The 23,385-nt window shown below is 41.8% G+C and overlaps 2 protein-coding genes across 2 annotated transcripts; both read right to left on the reverse strand.

Moving 5' to 3' along the window:
* Window positions 1-3,051: 3,051 nt before the first annotated feature.
* On the reverse strand, window positions 3,052-6,087 carry LOC114438228 (deoxynucleoside triphosphate triphosphohydrolase SAMHD1-like). The gene is made up of 12 exons (XM_028409437.1): window positions 6,051-6,087; window positions 5,899-5,959; window positions 5,750-5,813; window positions 5,473-5,633; window positions 5,221-5,336; window positions 4,877-4,941; window positions 4,419-4,643; window positions 4,259-4,335; window positions 3,869-3,977; window positions 3,685-3,776; window positions 3,481-3,596; window positions 3,052-3,200 (listed from the first exon to the last, which is right to left on the reverse strand). The coding sequence occupies exons 3-12, from the start codon at window positions 5,768-5,770 to the stop codon at window positions 3,052-3,054; spliced, it is 1,131 nt and encodes a 376-aa protein (XP_028265238.1). The 5' UTR covers window positions 5,771-5,813; window positions 5,899-5,959; window positions 6,051-6,087.
* Window positions 6,088-18,149: 12,062 nt separating this feature from the next.
* On the reverse strand, window positions 18,150-22,795 carry LOC114438627 (deoxynucleoside triphosphate triphosphohydrolase SAMHD1-like). The gene is made up of 17 exons (XM_028410121.1): window positions 22,671-22,795; window positions 22,518-22,578; window positions 22,369-22,432; window positions 22,052-22,212; window positions 21,800-21,915; window positions 21,070-21,146; window positions 20,647-20,832; window positions 20,487-20,563; window positions 20,177-20,285; window positions 19,992-20,083; window positions 19,788-19,903; window positions 19,378-19,490; window positions 19,234-19,260; window positions 19,096-19,164; window positions 18,887-19,021; window positions 18,660-18,803; window positions 18,150-18,421 (listed from the first exon to the last, which is right to left on the reverse strand). Exons 1-17 carry the CDS (start codon window positions 22,765-22,767, stop codon window positions 18,353-18,355), a joined length of 1,713 nt encoding a protein of 570 aa, XP_028265922.1. The 5' UTR covers window positions 22,768-22,795; the 3' UTR covers window positions 18,150-18,352.
* Between the last annotated feature and the right edge of the window lie 590 nt (window positions 22,796-23,385).

Here is a 23,385-nt window from a genome sequence, read left to right on the forward strand (position 1 = left end):
GAGGGTATAGAGCTGGTCCAGCGTTCCGCGGCCAGGACGAAAACCACATTGCTCCTCCTTAATCCGAGGTTCGACTATGGGTCTAATTCTCCTCTCCAGTACCCTGGCGTAGACTTTCCCAGGGAGGCTGAGGAGTGTGATCCCCCTGTAGTTGGAGCACACCCTCCGGTCCCCCTTTTTAAAAAGAGGGACCACCACCCCGGTCTGCCAGTCCAGCGGCACTGCCCCCGATTGCCACGCAATGTTGCAGAGGCGTGTCAACCAAGACAGCCCCACAACATCCAGAGACTTAAGGTACCCAGGGCGAATCTCATCCACCCCCGGTGCCTTGCCGACGGGGAGCTTTTTGACTACCTCGGCAACTTCAGCACAGGTGATGAACGAGTCCACCACTGAGTCATCAGCCTCCGCTTCCATAATAGAAGGCGTGTTGGTGGGATTGAGGAGACCCTCAAAGTACTCTTTCCACCGTCCAACCACCCCCTCAGTCGAGGTCAACAGCTCCCCACCCCCACTGAATACAGTGTTGGCAGAGTACTGCTTCCCCCTCCTGAGGTGCCGGACGGTTTGCCAGAATCTCTTTGAGGCTGACCGATAGTCCTCCTCCATGGCCTCCCCAAACTCCTCCCAGGCCCGAGTTTTTGCCTCTACAACTGCCTTCGCTGCAGCAGGCTTGGCCTGCCGATACCTATCAGCTGCCTCAGAAGTCCCACAAGCCAACCAGGCCCGATAGGACTCCTTCTTCAGCTTGACGGCATCCCTGACCTCCGGTGTCCACCACCGGGTCCGGGGATTGCCGCCACGACAGGCACCAGAGGCCTTGCGGCCGCAGCTTTGGACGGCATCGACAATGGAGGTGGAAAACATGGTCCACTCCGACTCAATGTCTCCAGCCTCCCTCGGAATCTGGGTGAAGCTCTCCCGGAGGTGGGAGTTGAAGATCTCCTTAGCGGCGGGTTCGGCCAAACGCTCCCAACAGACCCGCACAGTACGTTTGGGCCTGCCGGGCCTGTCCAGCCTCTTCCCCCGCCAACGGATCACACTCACCACCAGGTAGTGATCAGTTGACAGCTCAGCCCCTCTCTTCACCCGAGTGTCCAAAACACAAGGCCGAAGGTCAGCTGACACGATTACAAAATCGATCATTGACCTCCGGCCTAGGTTGTCCTGGTGCCAGGTGCACCGATGGACAACCTTGTGCTCGAACATGGTGTTCGTTATGGACAAACCATGCCCAGCACAGAAGTCCAATAACAAAACACCACTCGGGTTCAGATCGGGGAGGCCGTTCCTCCCAATCACGCCTCTCCAGGTGTTACTGTCACTGCCCACGTGGGCGTTGAAGTCTCCCAGCAAGATGACAGAGTCCCCGGTTGGGGTGCCATCCAGCACCCCTCCCAGAGACTGTAAGAAGGTCAAGTACTCTACACTGCTGTTCGGCGCATACGCCAAAACCACAGTGAGAGACCTCTCCCAAACCCGAAGGCGCAGGGAGGCGACCCTCTCACATACTGGGGAAAACTCCAACACATGGCAGCTAAGCTGTGGGGCTATAAGCAAGCCCACACCAGCCCGCCGCCTCTCACCATGGGCAACTCCAGAATAGAAGAGAGTCCAACCCCTCTCAAGGAGTTGGGTTCCAGAACCCGAGCTGTGCGTGGAGGCGAGCCCGACTATATCTAGTCGGTACCGCTCAGCCTCCCGCACAAGCTCAGGCTCCTTCCCCCCCAGCGAGGTGACATTCCATGTCCCCAGAGCCAGTTTCTGTGTCCAGTGATCAGGTCGCCGAGGCCCCCGCCTTCGACTGCCACCCAATCCACTCTGCACCGGCCCCTTACGGTTCCTCCCACCGGTGGTGGGCCCATGGGAGGTCGGCCCCACGTCGCTCCTTCGGGCTAAGGCCCGGCCCCCAGGCGCTCGCATTCGAGCCCCAACCCCGGGCCTGGCTCCAGGGTGGGGCCCCGGCTGCGCCATACCGGGCGACGTCACGGTCCTTGTTCTTCTTTCCATCATAAGGGGTATTTGGACCGCTCTTAGTCTGGCCCATCACCCAGGACCTGTTTGCCTTGGGAGACCCTGCTGGGGGCATTAAGCCCCCGACAACATAGCTCCTAGGATCATCTGGGCACTCAAACCCCTCCACCACAGTAAGGTGGCGGTCCACGGAGGGGAAAATCCTTTCCATCCTTTTGTTTGTTACTAAAGCATAGCGGGCATGAGGACTTAATATACAACAACTTGAGAAAATACATGCGTAAGGTTTTTTTTAGCGCCACATATGGTGCAACATAAATGCTAAAAAAATGATTTACAAATGATAGAATGTATATTGTTGTTTGAAGAAATTGATGCTTTATTTTATTACCGTAGCTATGAAGCCTTTGTTCTTGCACCAGTCATGAAAGCTTTCCCTGACTGGTACGACATGGGGCCGTCTCTCGTCTTCTTTGGGCTTCCAGTAGACCCTTATGAAGTTTTCAGAGAAAAACAATGGGAGGTGCATGGAAACAACCTGAAAAAATTGAGAGCCACATATATCTGTGATTTATGGTACCAATGTTGCGTTATTTCTGTCTTATGTTCATAACAAACATTTTTTGGTTATTGTTCCTGGTGTTCTGACCTGGTTTCTGCTAATCTTATATCCTTTTGAATGGTCCCCCTTGGTGTAAAAGAAACCATTCTCAATGGGGTCCTTCTGATCTTTTCCATAGTCAATCTTGGATTGCTAAAAGAAAACAATCAAATGATGATTAACAAATCCCAGAAAATGTGCTAAAGGTACTCTGAGTGAAGACTCACAACAACTTCAAAGTTGTCTTTCTCTGCATCAGTGTGTTCAGCCAGTTTCTGTTTTAAACCTTTAATTTCGTCCTGAGTGACAAATGGAGACCATGTGTCATTATTGTTATTATTTGGTTTTAATACTTAATTTATTCTTACCTCTGTAAATTCTGAGGCATCTTCTTTCTTGAACAGGGAAGGGTGGGAGTAGAATAAAAACATGTTTTTATTGTTTACTTGTGGAAGGTCAATGTGGATTGTCAGTCATCACAAGTACAATGTAATAACGGCACATAAACACACCTTGGCTTCACCCACAAAAAAGTAGAGGTCTCGAGTTAGGATCCGCTGAAGAAGAGAGCGTGCACCCTCCATTTCTGGTGAGGAACTGTGGAGTATTTGTTCCATCACTTGGTCTACAACAAAAAAACAGAAATATAGTGGAAACATACATTTTAAACAAACCAAAGACTCACAAAACATAATAGTAAGCTAAAAGCAGGTTTGAAGTTCAAATTAAACTTTAAGAGGTGGAATGTATTAAAAAAAACCAATAGGAAACTCTCTGTTCCACATATTTGTATTGACATGTAAAATATAAGACAACACAATTTGGTTACCAAAACGTGACATGCATAGATACATGCATGTTTTTAAAGACAGGTTTAAAACTCTACATAGTTTGCATCCTCTGACCTGTCAGCTTGGTGTAGGCCTCCATGTCATCTTTGGCCTGAGAGAGACTGAACATCTTTCCTCCTGAACCTTCAATCTGGATGTGTTTGTCTGCTTTTAAGAAGGCATCTGTGATCCTGGATAAACAGACACAACATACAACTTTGGTGATCATTTTGCTGAGACCCTGCTACATGCTGCAGAGCAGGCAGGACTGGCACTCACATGAGCTCTATATTCTTGGTTACTTTATGCTGGTAGGCTCGCCTGTGGAGAGCATGTCTCGTGGCGAACATGTCGTACAGATTGACCACTTCCTGTTGAGAGCATTGCATGGAATTTAGTCAACGCTACTCAGATACATACTTAGTTTGTTCTTTCTAAGTGGATAAAAAGCAGGAGTTAACACCTTGTCTCTAGAGCAGATGTGGTTCTTTCCGTCCACCTCACACACTCTGGCAAACTTGATGAATCGCATGTGGTCAAAGTTGTTCTTGATGCCGAGGTGATGACAGTCCCTGAAACGAGATGCAACGACAACATTTGTGAGTGGCAGAGTAACTCCAGTTCTAAATCCTTTTCAGCTTAGACTTATGTGTAGCTGTCTCACAGCCCTTCACACCAATGTGAAGAGCTGACACCAGCCTGAGCCACAGTGTTGCTTCTGTTCCGAACAGAATATGGGGCAGAGTAACAAAACACCCTTGAATATACAGTCTATAGAAAGTGAATGCTGCAATAATTCAAGCGAAGTAACCCTCACTGTAAATAAAACTATGTACTGTAAATCAAGCCTCACCTGGCAAAGTAGTCAAACTTGTCCACATCAATCCCGTTTATCTGGTTTGACACGATTTCATAGAGGAAAGAAGGCCGCTGTTGAAATAACAACAGAGTAATGGCATTACACACATTCTGACACTTCATGCCACAATATTCACAATATTCAATAGCAGTACCTCTTGATCAGTCTTCTGAGGTCCTTCATCCTTGCGCTGCTTTAGATCAGTCTTCTGAGGTCCTTCATCCTTGCGCTGCTTTAGATCAGTCTTCTTAGGAGGGTCAATCATCTCTTTGATGAACTTCAGGTTAGTTTGCAGGTTCAATCCATACAGCTCCATAGAGCTTTGCAGATTATTTGTTTCCACCATGTGATCAAACATTTGCACTGAGGCCTTCTCGTGCTGCCAGAGACACAAGTAAAAAAGACCAGTTTTACTTATGCTGTGTATTAGTGTATGCAGTTCACCCGAGTGCCTCTCATCCTGTGCTGACTGTTTACTGTGTTGGTGTGTGCCTTGTGCTTCGTTGTTGTAAACAGTTGAAATCATTCATGGCTAGCACTATGCAGAGGCTTTGTTTATCGATTACCTCATTTCCCTTAAAGCTGGACTACTTTCATTATTTTTTTTCTTACCTTCCACTTTGGGTCATCATTGGGAAAAAACATCTTATCATACAGATGAGAAAAGGGCCCATGTCCTACACACAGAGAAATACTGTCAGTTTTCTGACATTACATTTAGAGACTTTTACTACATTTGGCTGGATATTATTGCCATTCATTTGTTATCTGTACCATTGACTGGGATTGTTTACCTTTCATAGAGTAAGTTAAGTATGTTATCGCTCAGGTCCATGTTTTCAGGCTTTGATGCTTAGTTACCTTTCATACTTACTTTCATTTTCACATTAAAACACACCCTGTGCATACCAGAATAAAGAATGTCATAGTGCATTGGAAGATGTGTATTCACTTACCCAGATCATGGCAAAGACCAGCAATCTGCACACAGAGGATGTCTGTGTCAGTGATGTTGGGTTCTGGCTGCTTTGACTTCAGAGCTTTTGCAAGCTCTCCAGCTAAGTAACCCACCCTGTATTACCAAATACACACAAACACACACATACACTGATAATACAAGGTATTTCACTTGCATCTTTAGTACAACAGACTGTTCCATTAATTTGGATAATCTACGAGCACACAGACATGTCTGTCTGCAGACGTACCCAATGGAGTGTTCGAAGCGGTTGTGTGATGCTCCAGGGTAAACAAAATAAGCTCCTCCAAGCTGCTTGATGTTTCGCAGTCTCTGGAACTGGGGTGTGTCAATGATTTTGACAAGAAGTGGGTGTAACTCCATATGACCATGGATGGGATCATTGATTACCTGGGCACAAAAATCATAAACAAATGTGTCAGTTTGACTACACTCTTATTTGTCCTGTTTAGTTCTCAAGCTATGAAAATAGATTGTGATGAATGATGTGCAGTTGGAATTCTAACCTTGCTGCAATAGGTTTCCATGTGCTTCTTGATGGCCTTGCTGAGTTTTTCATAATCATCACCACTAAATAAATAAAAAGAGAATAACAAAGAATTAATTAGGTGGTTGCACAGACACTACATCCTTCAATTGAAATGACAACACTTACTCTGTGACAGTCTCCTTCAGTTTTTTAAGATCCAGCAGCTGATCACCAGTGATCTTTTTTTCTGAGTAAATAAGAAAACAGTTAATAGCAGTCCAATAATACACTTGCTAATTGTAGACAGATAATTAATCTACAGAATTAAAAAAAACAACCTTTGAATGTCTGTTCCCATTCTCCAAGACCTTCATCTTTTAGGAATTTACCTACTTCCTCTTCGGTCCAATATTTAATATCTGCAGGGCGCACCATTTTCCTTTATTTTAGGTTTTCAAAGCTGATCTGGTAAACAGGTATCTTAAAGTAATCCTGCAAAATGTCACTTTGTTTATCACAGCTGATCAGGGCACCAGCCCTTTTATGTGTTTGCCACACCTATCAAAATCGGTCACTGCCCTCATGGTAGAAAAAAAAACGTCCCATACTCTCTGGTAATGTCATGTACTTATTACATGCTCATGCTCTGGTAAAACGTTTACGTAAAGTAGCTTGATGTGAAGTCCTTTTTTAATTCACACAACCACTGCAATATGGCAAAATGACAAACACTGTATCAGTATTTTTATTGTGGTGATGTATTGTTCAGTAAACACACACACTGAACTCAAATAAATGAGGGATCTTTCTGGTGTATTTGCTCATTATTTGTATTGTAATACCCATCTTAATCAATTTTATTAATCAACAACATGTCTTTTATTTTATGCTTACATATTAAAAATATATGAATAACCTCTTCTTTTATTCTTCAGGATAACAAATGGAAGAGATAAAACTTATATACTATATATATATATATATATATATATATATATATATATATATATATATATATTTTATGGACATTATGCTGTAAATGATGTTCATTTGGATGAAACAAACAACTTCCCATCAACTATCATTTACAACATTCTTAAAAAACAGATGGAAGACGTAGTCTTAATGTTCCATGTTTACACTAAGGCTTATAATAATGCATAATTATGGGTGTTGGCGCAATTACTGACAGGTTCTTGGTGGCACAGTGCCTCACCTCCACTCACATTCCACCTGTTTACCTGCTTTTGCCAAGATGATGACAGCCTGATCCACCACTTCTCTTTAAACAGTGACTGCCAGCTGGGGCTATTAAAGGACTCTTCATTGAGTTGTTTCAAAAGTTCCCATGCTGGCTCTAATTCTCACTAGAAACAACAAGGCAATTTATATGAATTTGGGAGGTAGGTATCTGCCTTAGCATTAAAGGAAACCTGAAATATAGGGAAAAACCAAACATATGAAGACACAATGAACCCAAGCTTAAAGACAAGGTGGTGACTCTATGGGAACAAAGCACCTGTTTAAACTGAACTTGCTAGTTTTGGTGGCCAAGCAGCGAAGCTGTGAGGCACGCATTGAGTTTACAGCGTTCTGATTCAAAACAGTCCTATGATTTTGAATTGAATGTTTCATATCAGCACCACCCAACTCAAGCACCATGAACTTATCAGAGTTGGAGGTGCAATAATAAAGTCAGTAACTTTTGACCCGTGTGACCAATTTTTGAACTGGGACTGTTGGAATCCTTAGATCAAGCCAATTCCAATGCACCCTGTGACATCATTTTCACCTACTTTGATTTTCTGCCATCTTAGAAAATGTTGAACATAAGAAAACCCCTGACCCCTTCACTATGGGTCACAACAAAATTGGTGCAGTATGACCACTAGGTGGCGCTATAATTAGAAGAATTGTGTTTCGGCTCATACCTCATGATGTGTTTGGGTTAGAAACTGAAAGTTCTCATCATACTGTTCATAGTCCCACTGATGATGTCAAGAGGTTATATTTCTCTTACAGTTTTCAGCAGGAACCAGTCTGAGTTTTAAAAGTTAAAGGACCAGTATGGGTGGCATGATTGCAGACTACAACTCTGTGTCACGACCTGGTGTTTATTTATGGTTTTGGTTTTCCTTGTTTTGGGTTTTTAGGTTGATCTGTGTTTAGTTATTGTTATTTTCCTGTAGTCCTGGTGTTTTGTGCATTGTCTTGAGTTTTGCTTCCTGTGTTTTCCCTCCTCGTTGATTACCTGCCCTGCCCTCATGTGTGTCACCTGTGTCTCGTTGTCTTCCCTGGTCCCTGTGTATTTAGTCTTTGTCTTCCCTGCACTCTCTGCCAGTTTGTCTCGTCATCACTCAAGGGGCTTGTGTTTAGGTCTTGTCTCCATTTTTGCCATGCCATGCCATGCCATGCCATGCTACGCTACGCTACGCCACGCCACGCGATCCAGGTTATGTCATGTTTTTTGTTCTTGTTTTGCTAGTTTAGTGTTTTGTTCTCGCCTCACCCAGTTCTGCCACTATCAGTGTGATTTTTAGTTTGTTTTGTTTTGCCCTCCTGGCCTTTAATAAAAGACTATATGAACTTTGAACCACTCTGCGTCCTGCACCTGTGTCCTCTCATCCACAAACCCTGACACTCTGAGTACACATCCCCTCAGTCTTTGCTTCTAAATTTGTAGGAGAAACATTAAGGCCAACATGTCTGGATCAGTGAATGAGGACATGATACACAGTAAAAACAGATAGAAAGATTATTATTATAGACAGGCAATTTAAGCCTCCATTCATGTCATGAGTTTTGAGTATACCTTTATTTTTATTGTTTGCCTTCTTGCCCCTGTCTGTACTGCTGGCTTTTTTTCAAATTCAGACCTGTGCCTGGCCTGTGAACCATCCTTTGTTTCTTGTGTGCTTGTGTCATCTCTGCATGAGTCAACTTCAACGGCTTTCAGTTGGTACGGGTGGACAGGAACTGCACCGATAGCGGCAGGAAGAAAGGAGGGGGACTTGCGCTCTACGTGAACAACCGGTGGTGCAGCCCTGGACACATTACGGTAAAGGAGCGTGTGTGCAGCCCGGACATTGAACTGCTAGCGGTGAGTCTACGTCCGTATTATTTGCCCAGAGAGTTCTCACTCGCCATTGTACTCGTTGTTTACATTGCTCCCTCGGCTGAGGCGTCGCGGGCTACTGACGTCATCAGCTCTGTGACCGCGAGGCTTCAGACCCAGCACCCTAATGCCTTCATAGCGATCTCTGGCGATTTATACCATGTTAATCTGAAATCAACTCTGCCCACTTTCAAGCAGTTTGTGGACTGTAAAACAAGAGAAAATAAAACTCTAGATTTACTGTATGCTAATGTTAAAGAGGCATACAGCTCCATAGCTCTCCCTCCCCTGGGCAGATCAGACCATAGCCTAGTCCACCTCAAACCCCAGTATATACCAGCAGTACAGCGGCAGCCGGTGACCACCAAAACTGTACGGAGGTGGACACTGGAAGCCCTGGTGAAACAACAAGGATGTTTTGAGGTGACTGACTGGGATGTGTTCTGTGACACTCACGGTGAGGATGTAGACACCCTCACAGACTGTATCACAGAATATGTTAATTTTTGTACAGATTCTCTAATCCCCACCAGGTCAATACGCTGCTTTCCAAACAATAAACCATGGGTGACAAAAGACATCAAGGCATCACTCAACAGAAAGAAGACAGCCTTCATGAGTGGAGACAGAGAGGAGATGAGGAGGGCCCAGGCAGAGGTGAAGGAGAAGATTGGAGAGGGCAAGGAGAGCTACAGGAGGAAGCTGGAGAGCCAACTTGTCCGGAACAACTTGAGGGAGGTATGGAGTGGCATGCGAACCATCACCGGCCACAATAGGATCTCTGACCAGCTGATGGATGGAGATCTTTAGGAGGCCAACCAGCTGAACCTGTTTTTCAACAGGTTTGATAGTCCACTCCCTGACCACCCTCCCCCTCACCCCTCCTGTGATGCACCATTAACACCTGTCTATAATAACAATGTACCTCCTCCTCCTCCCCCTCCACCTAACCACACTAACAAGTCTCACCTCCCCACAATAACATCACCCTGCCCCCCTTACCCCACCTTCCATTAACACTCAACAAGCTCATTAGGAAGGCTGGCTCGGTGCTGGGAGTGGAGCTGGAGTCTGTGGTGGAGGTGATGGAGAGGAGGATACTGAGGAAACTCCTCAGTATTCGTAACAACACGTCTCACCCCCTGCATGACACACTGCTGTCCTACAGGAGCACATTCAGCGGTAGACTGAGAATACCAAGGAGCAGCACAGAACGCCACAGGAGGTCCTTCCTGCCAGTGGCCATCAGACTGTATAACTCCTCCCCTTTCTGTAGGGAGAAGAGCTAGATAATCATGTCAGGCATCACTGTCATTCCCTCCACTGGTCTATATTTATGTTTACTTAGCACCTTATATCTCCATATTTGTATCCATGTATCATATATTGTGCTCATACTGCGTACTGTACTCTTATACTCTGTACTTAACTGCATTTAATGTAACAAAATAAAAGTCTCACTGTTAAAAAATGCTTATACATTTAAGAGCTACTAAATCGTACACACTTTATGGCGTGTTCTGAGTTTTTTTTGTTTAATTTGATTCATTGTTTTGCTTAGAGAACTTTAAATGTTCCTAAACGTGAAAGTGAGCATTAAAGTTATTATCAATAAGATAATAAGTTTACATTGTGGTTTTTAGTGGAGTAGCCTAAACTCAGTCTACATTATGCAACAAGAAGTGTGTCTTCACACAAAGCTCTGCAGGTTGCTAATTGATTGTGGAAGTAAAACATACCATAACTTCCTTGTCTGACATAGGCCCGAAACGGATTTTCACAGTATCAAATAAAATAGTCCTATATTGTCTCTTTGTAGTCCTATATTGTCTCTTTGTAGTCCTTTATTGTCTCTTTGTAGCTATTTCCACCTCTTTATAGTCATTTTGTGTTACTCTGTAGTGTTGTAACGTCTCGAATTAGCTTTACTACTCTTTAGAGTCATGTTACCTTAATTATTTGTCTATTTGTGTCTCTGTCTTGTTAGTCTGGTCATTTTGTTTTTCTTCAGCTCTGCAGATGGACATAAGAAGAGAAATGTTATTACAGCTTCCCAGAAGAGCGTTACATTGGATGATGGTGCGGTGCAGTTTATGTATCAGCAGCAATGTGTTTGTTTTGACCATATTTGTGGCCTTTTGATTAACAGGTTTCGGTGACTTTCAATGAGGATGACGTCTCTTCACCTGCTAACAACATCTGAGCTCAGGTGCAATGGGCAAAAACAGGAAAAATATGGGCATGTATGTTTATCCATGCACATTTTGAAGCACATTGTGCATCAGTTAAAATCAGCTTTAAAAGCTGGGCTAGGTGGTGCAAAAGCCCTATAAGACATAACACAAAGCAGGAACACTGTGGGCCTGTCTCTGATTGCTTCTCTGTGGGAGCTCCACACACCTTTTGATGGTGCTGGTTATCACATCATGATTATATTTTGAGCTGTACAGCGCTAAGAACGTGACAACAGGAAAACCTCAAGGTTTCAAAAAGCAAGGGTTGCTCGGATTATCCTATCATCAAAGAACGCTGCTGCTGGCACTGCTGTTTTCATTCGTGTCTGGGTGCAGGCATAAAAACAATTCTGTCCAAATCCACATTTTTGCTACATAATTTAAATATTATAATGGCTGCATTATTATAATAGCAATCTAAACTGTGTTATTTTCCCATCAATAGAGATGTAAAATGTCCTTGTAGACAGTGTTTTGTCATTTAAAAAGTTTAATGGGATGAAAAACACTGTAAAACTAAATGGACTGATACCTCTTTAATGTTTTTATTATGGGCACTGGCCATTTAATTATCAGCATGAAATATACTTTGTTCTCAAAACAGATGACAGATTTATCCATCCAGCTGAAGCATGGAGCTTTGAGTTTAGTGGATGAACTTTAAAATCACAGTAAACATTATGGATGTCAATATTGACAGTGCTCTACAGATGTTAAAATGTCAGAAAAAAGGCTCCTGAAGGCATATTCCATCCTGGCTGAAGGAAGCTAACATAAGCCACTTGGTGCAGTATCAAACCACAGAGGAGCCCCTCTTTGGTCTCTTCACAAAGTTGGCATTAGACAATCAGAGGTGCGCGGTCATTTGTTTTCTATGGAGCAGCCAACCCACTTCTGTTACTCCCTCTAGTGCAACAATCCACCCACCCACAGATGAAACTGTTTGTGTATGTATGTGCAGGAAAGGGGGAGATTTCCCATAATGTCAAGTTCAGTGTATCAGTATTTTTAAACCATTTGTCACTTTGTATCAGACCCATTCAGTCGAAGGAAGAGCAGTGTTTGGGCTGCTCAGCCCTGTAAATGGAGGTTTTGTATGGGTATACATCAGATGCAGGGTATGAGAAGTTTTCTCATTTCTGTGCACTTAAAGTTTGTGTTTACAGCACAGGGAGATGTGAAATCCATCAACAGGCACTAATGATGCAGGGAAGCTTTCAACCACTGCCCCACTCACCCAGTTGGTAGTAGTCATGGTGGAGGGGCACAGGAAAAAACACAGGGTAAAAATAGTCAATGGGATTGGGTCATAGGTGTATTATTGTGATATATACATATATACATACAAATTCAGATAAAGACATTTTAAGGCATACATTACAAAATGTGTTACTTAAAAACTACTAAAATAAAACAAAATATTAAATATTAAAAAAAAATGATAAAATGCAAAATTAAATGAACAAAATTGTGCAGAAATGTTATGTACATATAGACATTAGGGCCTCTGAGAACACTGGTGGGAGTGCTCTTAAGAAAGGGGAACATTCAGCGCCATAACAAACTGCAGCAGGTTTTCTGTTGAGTCCTGAGCGTTAGGAGCGCTGGCTGCAGGGGAGGCTGGAGGCCGCGTCTCATTTTCAGGTTTTGCTGCAGAGGAACACACACAAACTTGATCAGTCATCACAACTTTAACATGAACTCCCGTCTTATAGTCACCACATTTGGCATGTGACTTACCTGTGGCTGGAGCTCGCCTTCTGTCTCTCCTCTTCTTTTTGCCCTAAAATCAAACACATTCTGTTGGATTTTAGCTGATAAAAAAACTCTTTGCAAAGACTGCGCAGTAGTGATGCAAACTGTACATACATAGTTGTCGCTGGTGGACCACTCAGGGTATTGCTGAGCATGAAGGTGTTTTTCTGCTGCAGCCAATGTGTAGTACGGGGACTGATCTTCTGGTGACATTGAGTTCCACTGTAGACAGATAACAATACAACATCAGCACCACATGCACTGACACACAAAAACACAAGTGTAAACATTCAACATCCAACTCTGGATTTGCTAAATATACACAGATTCACAGTTCATGTTCTACATGGAAGAGTCAGAAAAGCTTTGCTAATACTGACACCTGTGTGTCGGTATGTGAACTGCAGTCCACACTGTTAGACACAATACATAGGTTTATATCATTGATCAATTACATGATAATATATACACACAAACACACATGTGCCTGATTCTTACATGTGGAACTTTAAATGTGGCTTTGTTTACTGCTCATGTGATTAAACAGATTTGCTCTCTAGAGATGATAAAGCTGTGACATACATGTATGACTGTAAGATTAAAAACACACTCACTGTCTGTCCTACGAAAGCGTTTACAGCCGCGCTGTCTTTAAAGGTCTTTTCTGCCAGGACCTTCAGCCTCTGTTCCTGCAGAAAAATGATGAACGCATTTCGGGGCTTCTTGACATAAGGTCGTCCATCATCTTCTCTTCCACGCCTTCTCTTTCTAAAAGGAAAGACGAATATACCACAATGAGGAAACAAGAATCTATCTTTGGCAGCTGTTTTGTTTTACCACTCGGAGGTCTCCAGCGTCATCTTCTACGCTGTAGTGTGCTGGGGCAGCAGGATGAAGACGGCCGACACCAACACACTCAACAAGCTCATCAGGAAGGCTGGCTCGGTACTGGGAGTGGAGCTGGAGTCTGTGGTGCTGGTGACGGAGAGGAGGATACTGAGGAAAATCCTCAGTATTCGTAACAACACGTCTCAGCCCCTGCATGACACACTGCAGAAGCACATTCAGCGGTAGACTGAGAATACCGAGGAGCAGCACAGAACGCCACAGGAGGTCCTTCCTGCCAGTGGCCATCAGACTGTATAACTCCTCCCTTTTCTGTGGGGAGAAGAGCTAGATAATCATGTCAGGCATCACTGTCATTCCCTCCACTGGTCTATATTTATGTTTACTTAGCACCTTATATCTCCATATTTGTATCCATGTATCATATATTGTGCTCATACTGCGTACTGTACGCTGATTTAGATTATAGTGACACTTGTACTCTTATACTCTGTACTTAACTGCATTTAATGTAACTTGATACCTCAGGCACAATACTTTCCTTTGGGATTAATAAAGTTTTATCTTATCCTATCTTATCTGCTTAGGTGAATTATACCCAAATAATGATAAACTTAGTTTGATGTGCTGGTGAGAGAAGAAGTAACAGTGTGTGGTGGAGCCACCTGCTCATAGGCCACCTGTCTGCTCCTACATGAACAGACTCTGAGATTAGAAGGCAAAACAGATAGCAGAAGCTCTGTCAGGTTTGTATGAATTACTCACGGTTCGATGACAGAATATGGGGCGGCGATGTCAACTGGTCCTCTAAACTGGGGAGAGAACACAGAACCTGATTAGACATGTGCTGCTGTCATCTGTCCACCAGGGTAGATTCACCCTCTATTTATAAAATGAAACTGTGTAAATAATCACATGCTGTCAAAAATGAGCCTCTGTGGGTGTGTGATCATCGATCAAGAATGTGTGCAGTTAGCTTACGGGTGGACAATTCGGTGAGATACCCAGCAGCTCACAAAAGTCGCCCTGTAAGGTGTGAGATGGATTTATCCACTGTTCACTCTCAGCCTGCAGATGCACAGAGAACAGGTGATTAGACATGTTGTGCTGCTGACAGCTGTCTGTCATTCACACATGAGCTGAGTGTGTGGTTAAACAGGGTCTTACTGGTGTTGCAGGAGGAGCATAAGCCGCCGCCGCTGCTGTGTCACACACAGACATGTCATACAGATCCTGCAGGTGGTGTAGAGAGAGAGAGGGAAGCTGTAATACACACCCTCATTTCAAAGATCAACATATAACATGTGAGCAGTGTGAAAAGTCAGCATACTTCACAGAACAGAGTCACTTGATTGATTTGACGAGGACTTGTCATGCAAGTCCTCGTCAAAAGTTGGGTCCACCTCAGCCCACTCCATTCCCCGCACAACATGCTCAAGCTCTTCCATGAAGTCCATGTCTGACTGACGTCCCTGAAGTCGTCCGGAGAAAGATGGACTGTCTGTGTCTGTGACACACAGTAATAGAAAACTTATCTTCAGCCTCCCTTAATAAGAGGCTGTGGGCATTTTAACTTACTGCTACCTTAGCGAACAATTGCGCACACAAACAGCAATAAATATATTATATGAACGGCATTTCAGTATGTTGTTATTTAGCTCTTACGAAGGCCAAACTAGCTCAAAGTGTGTGTGAGTTCTCACCGGGTGCTCAGTGCCGATGGTCTGCTCTGATTGACTCCTTAATTGCAGATAAGGTCTCGTTTTCACCGCTTTTCTTCGTCAAAAAAGATGCCTCTTGCTCGTAGAAGAAACCAACTCTTGAGCGCGAAGATCATAGGACTGTGAGGTATGTTGTTTAAAAAATGCATTTTCTCGTCTCCTACCTACAGCAACGTGCTACAGCTACTGAAACCAAGCAACGTGTTTTTTTTAGCTAGCTGCTTAGTAGCAAAGTTAGCAAGCAAGCTACGTTAGCATTTTGTTAACACGCTAATGTTTACATTACAAGCTAGCATGTATTTTTATTTTATCTTCTTGAGTCGAGTTGGTAAATAGAAGAGGTACATTTTTAAACGCTCCAATAAATAAGTTAAAGACTTTTTTAAATATTAGCATTGAACCTGCGTCACGTGGAAACTGGATGACGTGTTTAATGAGAAGCTGAAGCTCACAGAGGGCTACAAATTTAACTAGAGCTTGTTGAACAATTTGATAAGCTTAAGAAAGAATATACACCTAAGCTATAAACTGTAAAATTAGCATTGAACCTGCGGTGAACATTGGTTTGGTTGCCACAGCAAGTTTGTTTTTTGGTAAAGATGAAGTAGAGCACCGTCTTGGGATTCTCAGTGTCCTTACTTTTTGGCTGACGGCTTCGGTTTGGACAAAAAGTGAAGTTGTTCGGAGGGTGGTTTTACATAGGACATCTCAGTGGATTATCTGGAATATTTATCTCAGTGGAATATCCGCCTGCCTGGGATGGCAACCTGAATGTTTATCAGCTGCTCCTAACAAACATTCAGGTTGCCATGCATCCATGGCAACCTGAACCTGAGCAGTCTACTCAGAGGAGACCTCAAAAGTCCCCGGCCATTTGAAGACTTTGAAGACCCTTATGAAGTTCTCAGAGAAGACAGATGGGAGGTACATGGAAACCTGAAACAATTGAGAGCCACATATACATTTGATTTGTAGGAGGAGTAGCATTTTGCAGAAGACATGGAAAATGTTTAATATCTTTAATATTATAATATTTGCAATTATTATTGACGGTTTCCGGGAATGTCCTGAATGAGCTGAATCTTTTGATGTTTGAATGGTTTGAATCGGTCCATGCATTCTGAAGATATGCTGAGCCGTACGGAATAATAATAATAACAAGAGTTTGGTTGCTGGGCAACCAAACTAATAATAAAGACATAGAAGAACAAGAGTTTGGTTGCTGGGCAACCAAACTAATAATAATAATAAAGACATAGAAGAACAAGAGTTTGGTTGCTGGGCAACCAAACTAAATATGCGTGGCTACGATAGCATAATTTCAAGCAAATACCAATAAACTAGCATTCATCAAGTTTATTCATCGTTCGTTATTGTGCTTTTATTTCGCAGGTCGAACACCTAGCTTCCGGTAAGTTATTTGCTTTGTAGCGGCTGCTTGCTGCAGGTGGATCCTTTTTATACCGTCCATGGTGGTTGTGCGTGGTGGACATGCAGAGGGCGGAGCAGAATGTGATGGAGCCGGAGACGATTTACATAACAGGACGGGTCAACGTAGAACACCTGAAGGCGGCATTTTAAAACACTGCTTCAACGCAACGATTTGAAACAATACCTATGAAAATATAGAAACATGGACATGACACACCGTGTGTCTAACAGTTTTATAAAACATTTACTTTGTATTACCTTATATCTATGTAGCCTATAGGCTACATATTTACATGAATATATATATACATATAACCTACATGAAAAACCACGGAAATGTGTCTTGTTGAATGTTTTCAAAATAGGCTATGATCATTTGTATTCAGGCATTTACAAATTAAACTAATCTTTATTTATTTTTAAACACTTTAGAATGCGTATTAACGTCCAGAAATAATTTAGAAATCAGTATTTGGTGGAATGTTAATGCCACTTTCTGATACCCTATGAGGCCCCTAGTTACCACAGGACACCACAATACGCCCCCATGATATTTATGATATGATATTGATATTGGATCAGTTTAAGGGGTAACTGCTGACCTGTTAGAAGGGATCGCTTAATAGTGAGTGTATTTGAACAGAAAAAGAGGTTGGATTATTTATCCATAGTCTTAGAGTGTGTAGTATGTAGTAATTTACAGAGTTTACAGGGGGCCTAAAAAACACATAGATTCATATAAAGATGTGTCAAAGGTGGTGCAATTCTAATTACTTGTTTTATAAAAAGAGTTTTAAACAATCCAGATCAGCCGGATTTTGTCATGTCTGAAATGAAAATAACAGACATTCATCCCTTGTGTGTAATGGTAGAGGAGGTAACAACAGAGAGTGGGGCAGAGTGCAGCATGGTAAGTCTTTTCACTTCATAAAGTAACGTTGAACTTTATTTCAAATAAACCCAACACCATCAGTTCACATCTAAATAGGAGTATACTTTAAAGATTCAATCTTTAGTAGGCTTACTACAGACAGATACAACAAACACAAGCACAAAGATATGAACTGAGACACATGGATAACAGTGAATATAATATTATCATAATAGGAGTCAATGATTACTTGAATAATTATATCTCATTTCATGATGATGCCAAAGTTTAAAAGCAGTCATTCAACCTATAAATGCTAAAATAATAGTTTTAAAACCTTGATCAAAAATCCATTAAAAACAGATCAAGCATGAAAAATATTCCCACAAAACCACAAAAAAACACCCAAATCACAAACTAAATGTTGTTTTATGACAGACTCATTAGTCAGTTTAGTGTGCAGATCTGTTTGATCTCTGTTGAGACAATCATAGAAACACACATGCATGCAAATAATGTGTCAAAAAAGAGTCTAATTACTAAATAAAATAAAACCATTACACAGAAGTAAATCTCAATGAATTACATACTAGTGAAGAGAGCCCTATGAAACCAGAGTCTACCTGAGCATTCAACAAGTCATCCATTGTGTAGTTGTGTTTTCCTTTCAGTTTGGACCTGCATTATTTCCACTAGCACCTCCACTGGCTTGTTCTGGTTGTGCTGTTTCTCCGACCTATATTTAAATATAGACAATAGTTAAACTTCTTTTCCTCCTCATGTTTCCATCCTTTTGTTTGTTACAAACTAAAGCATAGCGGGCATGAGGACTTTATATACAACAACTTGAGAAAATACATGCTTAAGGTTTTTTTTTAGTCGAACATATGGTGCAACATAAATGCTAAAAAAATGATTTACAAATGATAGAATGTATATTGTTGTTTGAAGAAATTGATGCTTTATTTTATTACCGTAGCTATGAAGCCTTTGTCCTCGCACCAGTCATGAAAGCTTTCCCTGACTGGTACAACATGGGGCCGTCTCTCGTCTTCTTTGGTCTTCCAGTAGACCCTTATGAAGTTCTCAGAGAAGACAGATGGGAGGTACATGGAAACCTGAAACAATTGAGAGCCACATATACATTTGATTTATGGTAGTACCAATCTTGTGTTATTTCTGTCTTATGTTCATAACAAACATTTTTTTGTTGTTGTTGCTGGTGTTCTGATTTGTTTCTGTTAATCTTAAATCCTCTTGGATGGTCCCCCTTGGTGTAAAAGAAAGCATTCTCAATGGGGTCCTCCTGACCATTTCCATAGTCAAACTTGGATTGCTAAAAGAAAACAATCAAATGATGATTAACAAATCCCAGAAAATGTGCTAAAGGTACTCTGAGTGAAGACTCACAACAACTTCAAAGTTGTCTTTCTCTGCAGTGTGTTCAGCCAGTTTCTGTTTTAAGCCTTCAATTTCGTCCTGAGTGACAAACGCAGACCATGTGTCATTATTGTTATTATTTGGTTTTAATACTTAACTTATTCTTACCTCTGTAAATTTTGAGGGATCTTTTTTCTTGAACAGAGAAGGGTGGGAGTAGAATAAAAACATGTTTTTATTGTTTACTTGTGGAAGGTCAATGTGGATTGTCAGTAATCACAAGTACAATGTAATAACGACACATAAACACACCTTGGCTTCACCCACAAAAAAGTAGAGGTCTCGAGTTAGGATCCGCTGAAGAAGAGCGCGTGCATCCTCCATTTCTGGTGAGGAACTGTGGAGTATTTGTTCCATCACTTGGTCTACAACAAAAACAGGAATATAGTGGAAAAATACATTTTAAACAAACCAAAGACTCACAAAACATAACTAACAGTAAGCTAAAAGCAGGTTTGAAGTTCAAATTAAACTTTAAGAGGTGGAATGTATTAAAAAAAAACCCAATAAGAAACACTCCTGTTCCACATATTTACATGTATTTTGCACAACTCCTAATGCTCTGGGTGTATTATTGACATGTAAAATATAAGACATAGAATGACATACATGCATAGTTACATGCATGTTTTTAAAGACTTTAAAACTTTGCATCCTCTGACCTGTCAGCTTGGTGTAGGCCTCCATGTCATCTTTGGCCTGAGAGAGACTGAACATCTTTCCTCCTGAACCTTTAATCTGGATGTGTTTGTCTGCTTTTAAGAAGGCATCTGTGATCCTGGATAAACAGACACAACATACAAGTTTGGTGATCATTTTGCTGAGACCCTGCTACATGCTGCAGAGCAGGCAGGACTGGCACTCACATGAGCTCTATATTCTTGGTTACTTTGTGCTGGTAGGCTCGCCTGTGGAGAGCATGTCTCGTGGCGAACATGTCGTACAGATTGACCACTTCCTGTTGAGAGCATTGCATGGAATTTAGTCACGGCTACTCAGATACTGTACATACTTTGTTTTTTGTAAGTGGATAAAAAGCAGGAGTTAACACCTTGTCTCTAGAGCAGATGTGCTTCTTTCCGTCCACCTCACACACTCTGGCAAACTTGATGAATCGCATGTGGTCAAAGTTGTTCTTGATGCCGAGGTGATGACAGTCCCTGAAACCAGATGCAACGACAACATTTGTGAGTGGCAGAGTAACTCCAGTTCTAAATCCGTTTCAGCAGAGTAACAAAACACCCTTGAATATACAGCCTATAGAAAGTGAATGCTGTAATAATTATTTAAGGGAAGTAACCCCCTGTAATTCCTCACTGTAAATATAAATGGACAACATTCTACTGTAAATCAAGCCTCACCTGGCAAAGTAGTCAAACTTGTCCACATCAATCCCAGTTATCTGGTTTGACACAATTTCATAGAGGAAAGAACGCCGCTGTGGATATAACAACAGAGTAATGGCATTACACTTATTCTGACACTTCTTGCCACAATATTCACAATATTCAATAGCAGTACCTCTTGATCAGTCTTCTGAGGACCTTCATCTTTGCACTGCTTTAGATCAGTCTTCTTAGGAGGGTCAATCATCTCTTTGATGAACTTCAGGTCCGTTTGCAGGTTCAATCCATACAGCTCCATAGAGCTTTGCAGATTATTTGTTTCCACCATGTGATTAAACATTTGCACTGAGGCCTTCTCGTGCTGCCAGAGACACAAGTTAAAAAGACCAGTTTTACTTTAACATGACAGAATGCTGAGATGGGACTAATCAGGGGGAGGACTGGGAGGTGGCTGTATTAGTGTATGCAGTTCGCCCAAGTGCCTCTCATTCTGTGCTGACTGTTTAAATCGTTCATGGCTAGCACTATGCAGAGGCTTCGTTTATCGATTACCTCATTTCCCTAAAAGCTGGACTACCTTCATTATTTTTTTACTTACCTTCCACTGTGGGTCATCATTGGGAAAAGCTCTGGGAATAAACATCTGATCATACAGATGAGAAAAGGGCCCATGTCCTACACACAGAGAAATACTGTCAGTTTTCTGACATTACATTTAGAGACTTTTACTACATTTGGCTGGATATTATTGCCATTCATTTGTTATCTGTACCATTGACTGGGATTGTTTACCTTTCATAGAGTAAGTTAAGTATGTTATCTCTCAGGTCCATGTGTAGCTACTACGTCCAATACATGCAGCTACCGGCTGATGCCCAATGTTTGTTTGACGTGTATTTGAATGAATGAAACAGTATTCTATCTTGCCGTAAAATAATATCGGTTTATTAACTCTTGACTCAGATTAAATAAATTAAAGTTTCAACTTAATAACTCATAACAACAAAATAATACCGTTCACAAAGCAATCTTCATACAGTCAAAAAACTGTTTGCTTCCCCATTCATCAGCACCGGATGCTTTGATTTTCCCCACTTAAATTACCTGTGGCAGCCTGTGGCACTGCCACAGGCTGCCACAGGGCCTTTAGCGCCCCCTAATGCCTCTGATGCCTATTTACAATTACTCAAACATGGCTCTTACACCATGTTTTCAGGCTTTGATGCTTATTTACCATATTACTTACTTTCATTTTCACATTAAAACACACCCTGTGCATACCAGAATAAAGAATGTCATAGTGCATTGGAAGATGTGTATTCACTTACCCAGATCATGGCAAAGACCAGCAATCTGCACACAGAGGATGTCTGTGTCAGTGATGTCGAGTTCTGGCTGCTTTGACTTCAGAGCTTTTGCAAGCTCTCCAGCTAAGTAACCCACCCTGTATCACCAAATACACACAAACACACACATACACTGATAATACAAGGTATTTCACTTGCATCTTTAGTACAACAGACTGATCCATTAATTTGGATAATCTATGAGCACACAGACATGTCTGTCTGCAGACGTACCCAATGGAGTGTTCGAAGCGGTTGTGTGATGCTCCAGGGTAAACAAAATAAGCTCCTCCAAGCTGCTTGATGTTTCGCAGTCTCTGGAACTGGGCTGTGTCAATGATTTTGACAAGAAGTGGGTGTAACTCCATATGACCATGGATGGGATCATTGATTACCTGGGCACAAAAATCATAAACAAATATATCTGTTTGTCTGGGATTCTGTAGACTCACTTTTTGACACTTGACTGTTGTTTATCTCTTATTTGTCCTGTTTAGTTCTCAAGCTATGAAAACAGATTGTGATGAATGATGTGCAGTTGGAATTCTAACCTTGCTGCAATAGGTTTCCATGTGCTTCTTGATGGCCTCGCGGAGTTTTTCATAATCACCACCGCTAAATAAATAAAAAGAGAATAACAAAGTATTAATTAGGTGGTTGCACAGAGACTACATCCTTTAATTGAAATGACAACACTTACTCTGTGACAGTCTCCTTCAGTTTTTTAAGATCCAGCAGCTGATCACCAGTGATCTCTTTTTCTGAGTAAATAAGAAAACAGTTAATAGCAGTCCAATAATACACTTGCTAATTGTAGCCAGAGAATTAAAATACAGAATTAAAACAAAACAACCTTTGAATGTCTGTTCCCATTCTCCAAGACCTTCTTCTTTTAGGAATTGACATACTTCCTCTTCGGTCCAATATTTAATATCTGCAGGGCGCACCATTTTCCTTTATTTGAGATTTTCAAATATGTCCACCACGCACAGCCACCATGGACGGTATAAAAACGATCCACCTGCAGCAAGCAGCCGCTACAAAGCGAATAACTTACCGGAAGCTAGGTGTTCGACCTGCGAAATAAAAGCACAATAACGAACGATGAATAAACTTGACGAATGCTAGTTTATTGGTATTTTCTTGAAATTATGCTATCGTATCCACGCATATATTTTATTTGATACTGTGAAAATCCGTTTCGGGCCTATGTCAGACAAGGAAGTTATGGTATGTTTTACTTCCACAATCAATTAGCAACCTGCAGAGCTTTGTGTGAAGACACACTTCTTGTTGCATAATGTAGACTGACTTTAGGTACTTAAATGCGTGGTGCCACTTTTTGTGTTTGGCTGCTCCACTAAAAACCACAATGTAAACTTATTATCTTATTGATAATAACTTTAATGCTCACTTTCACGTTTAGGAACATTTGAAGTTCTCTAAGCAAAACAATGAATCAAATTAAACAAAAAAAACTCAGAACACGCCATAAAGTGTGTACGATTTAGTAGCTCTTAAGCATTTTTTAACAGTTTCTAAGGTGAGACTTTTATTTTGAAATCAGG

This window comes from Parambassis ranga, chromosome 7 (assembly GCF_900634625.1).
Source record: "Parambassis ranga chromosome 7, fParRan2.1, whole genome shotgun sequence".
Lineage (NCBI taxonomy): Eukaryota > Metazoa > Chordata > Actinopteri > Ambassidae > Parambassis > Parambassis ranga.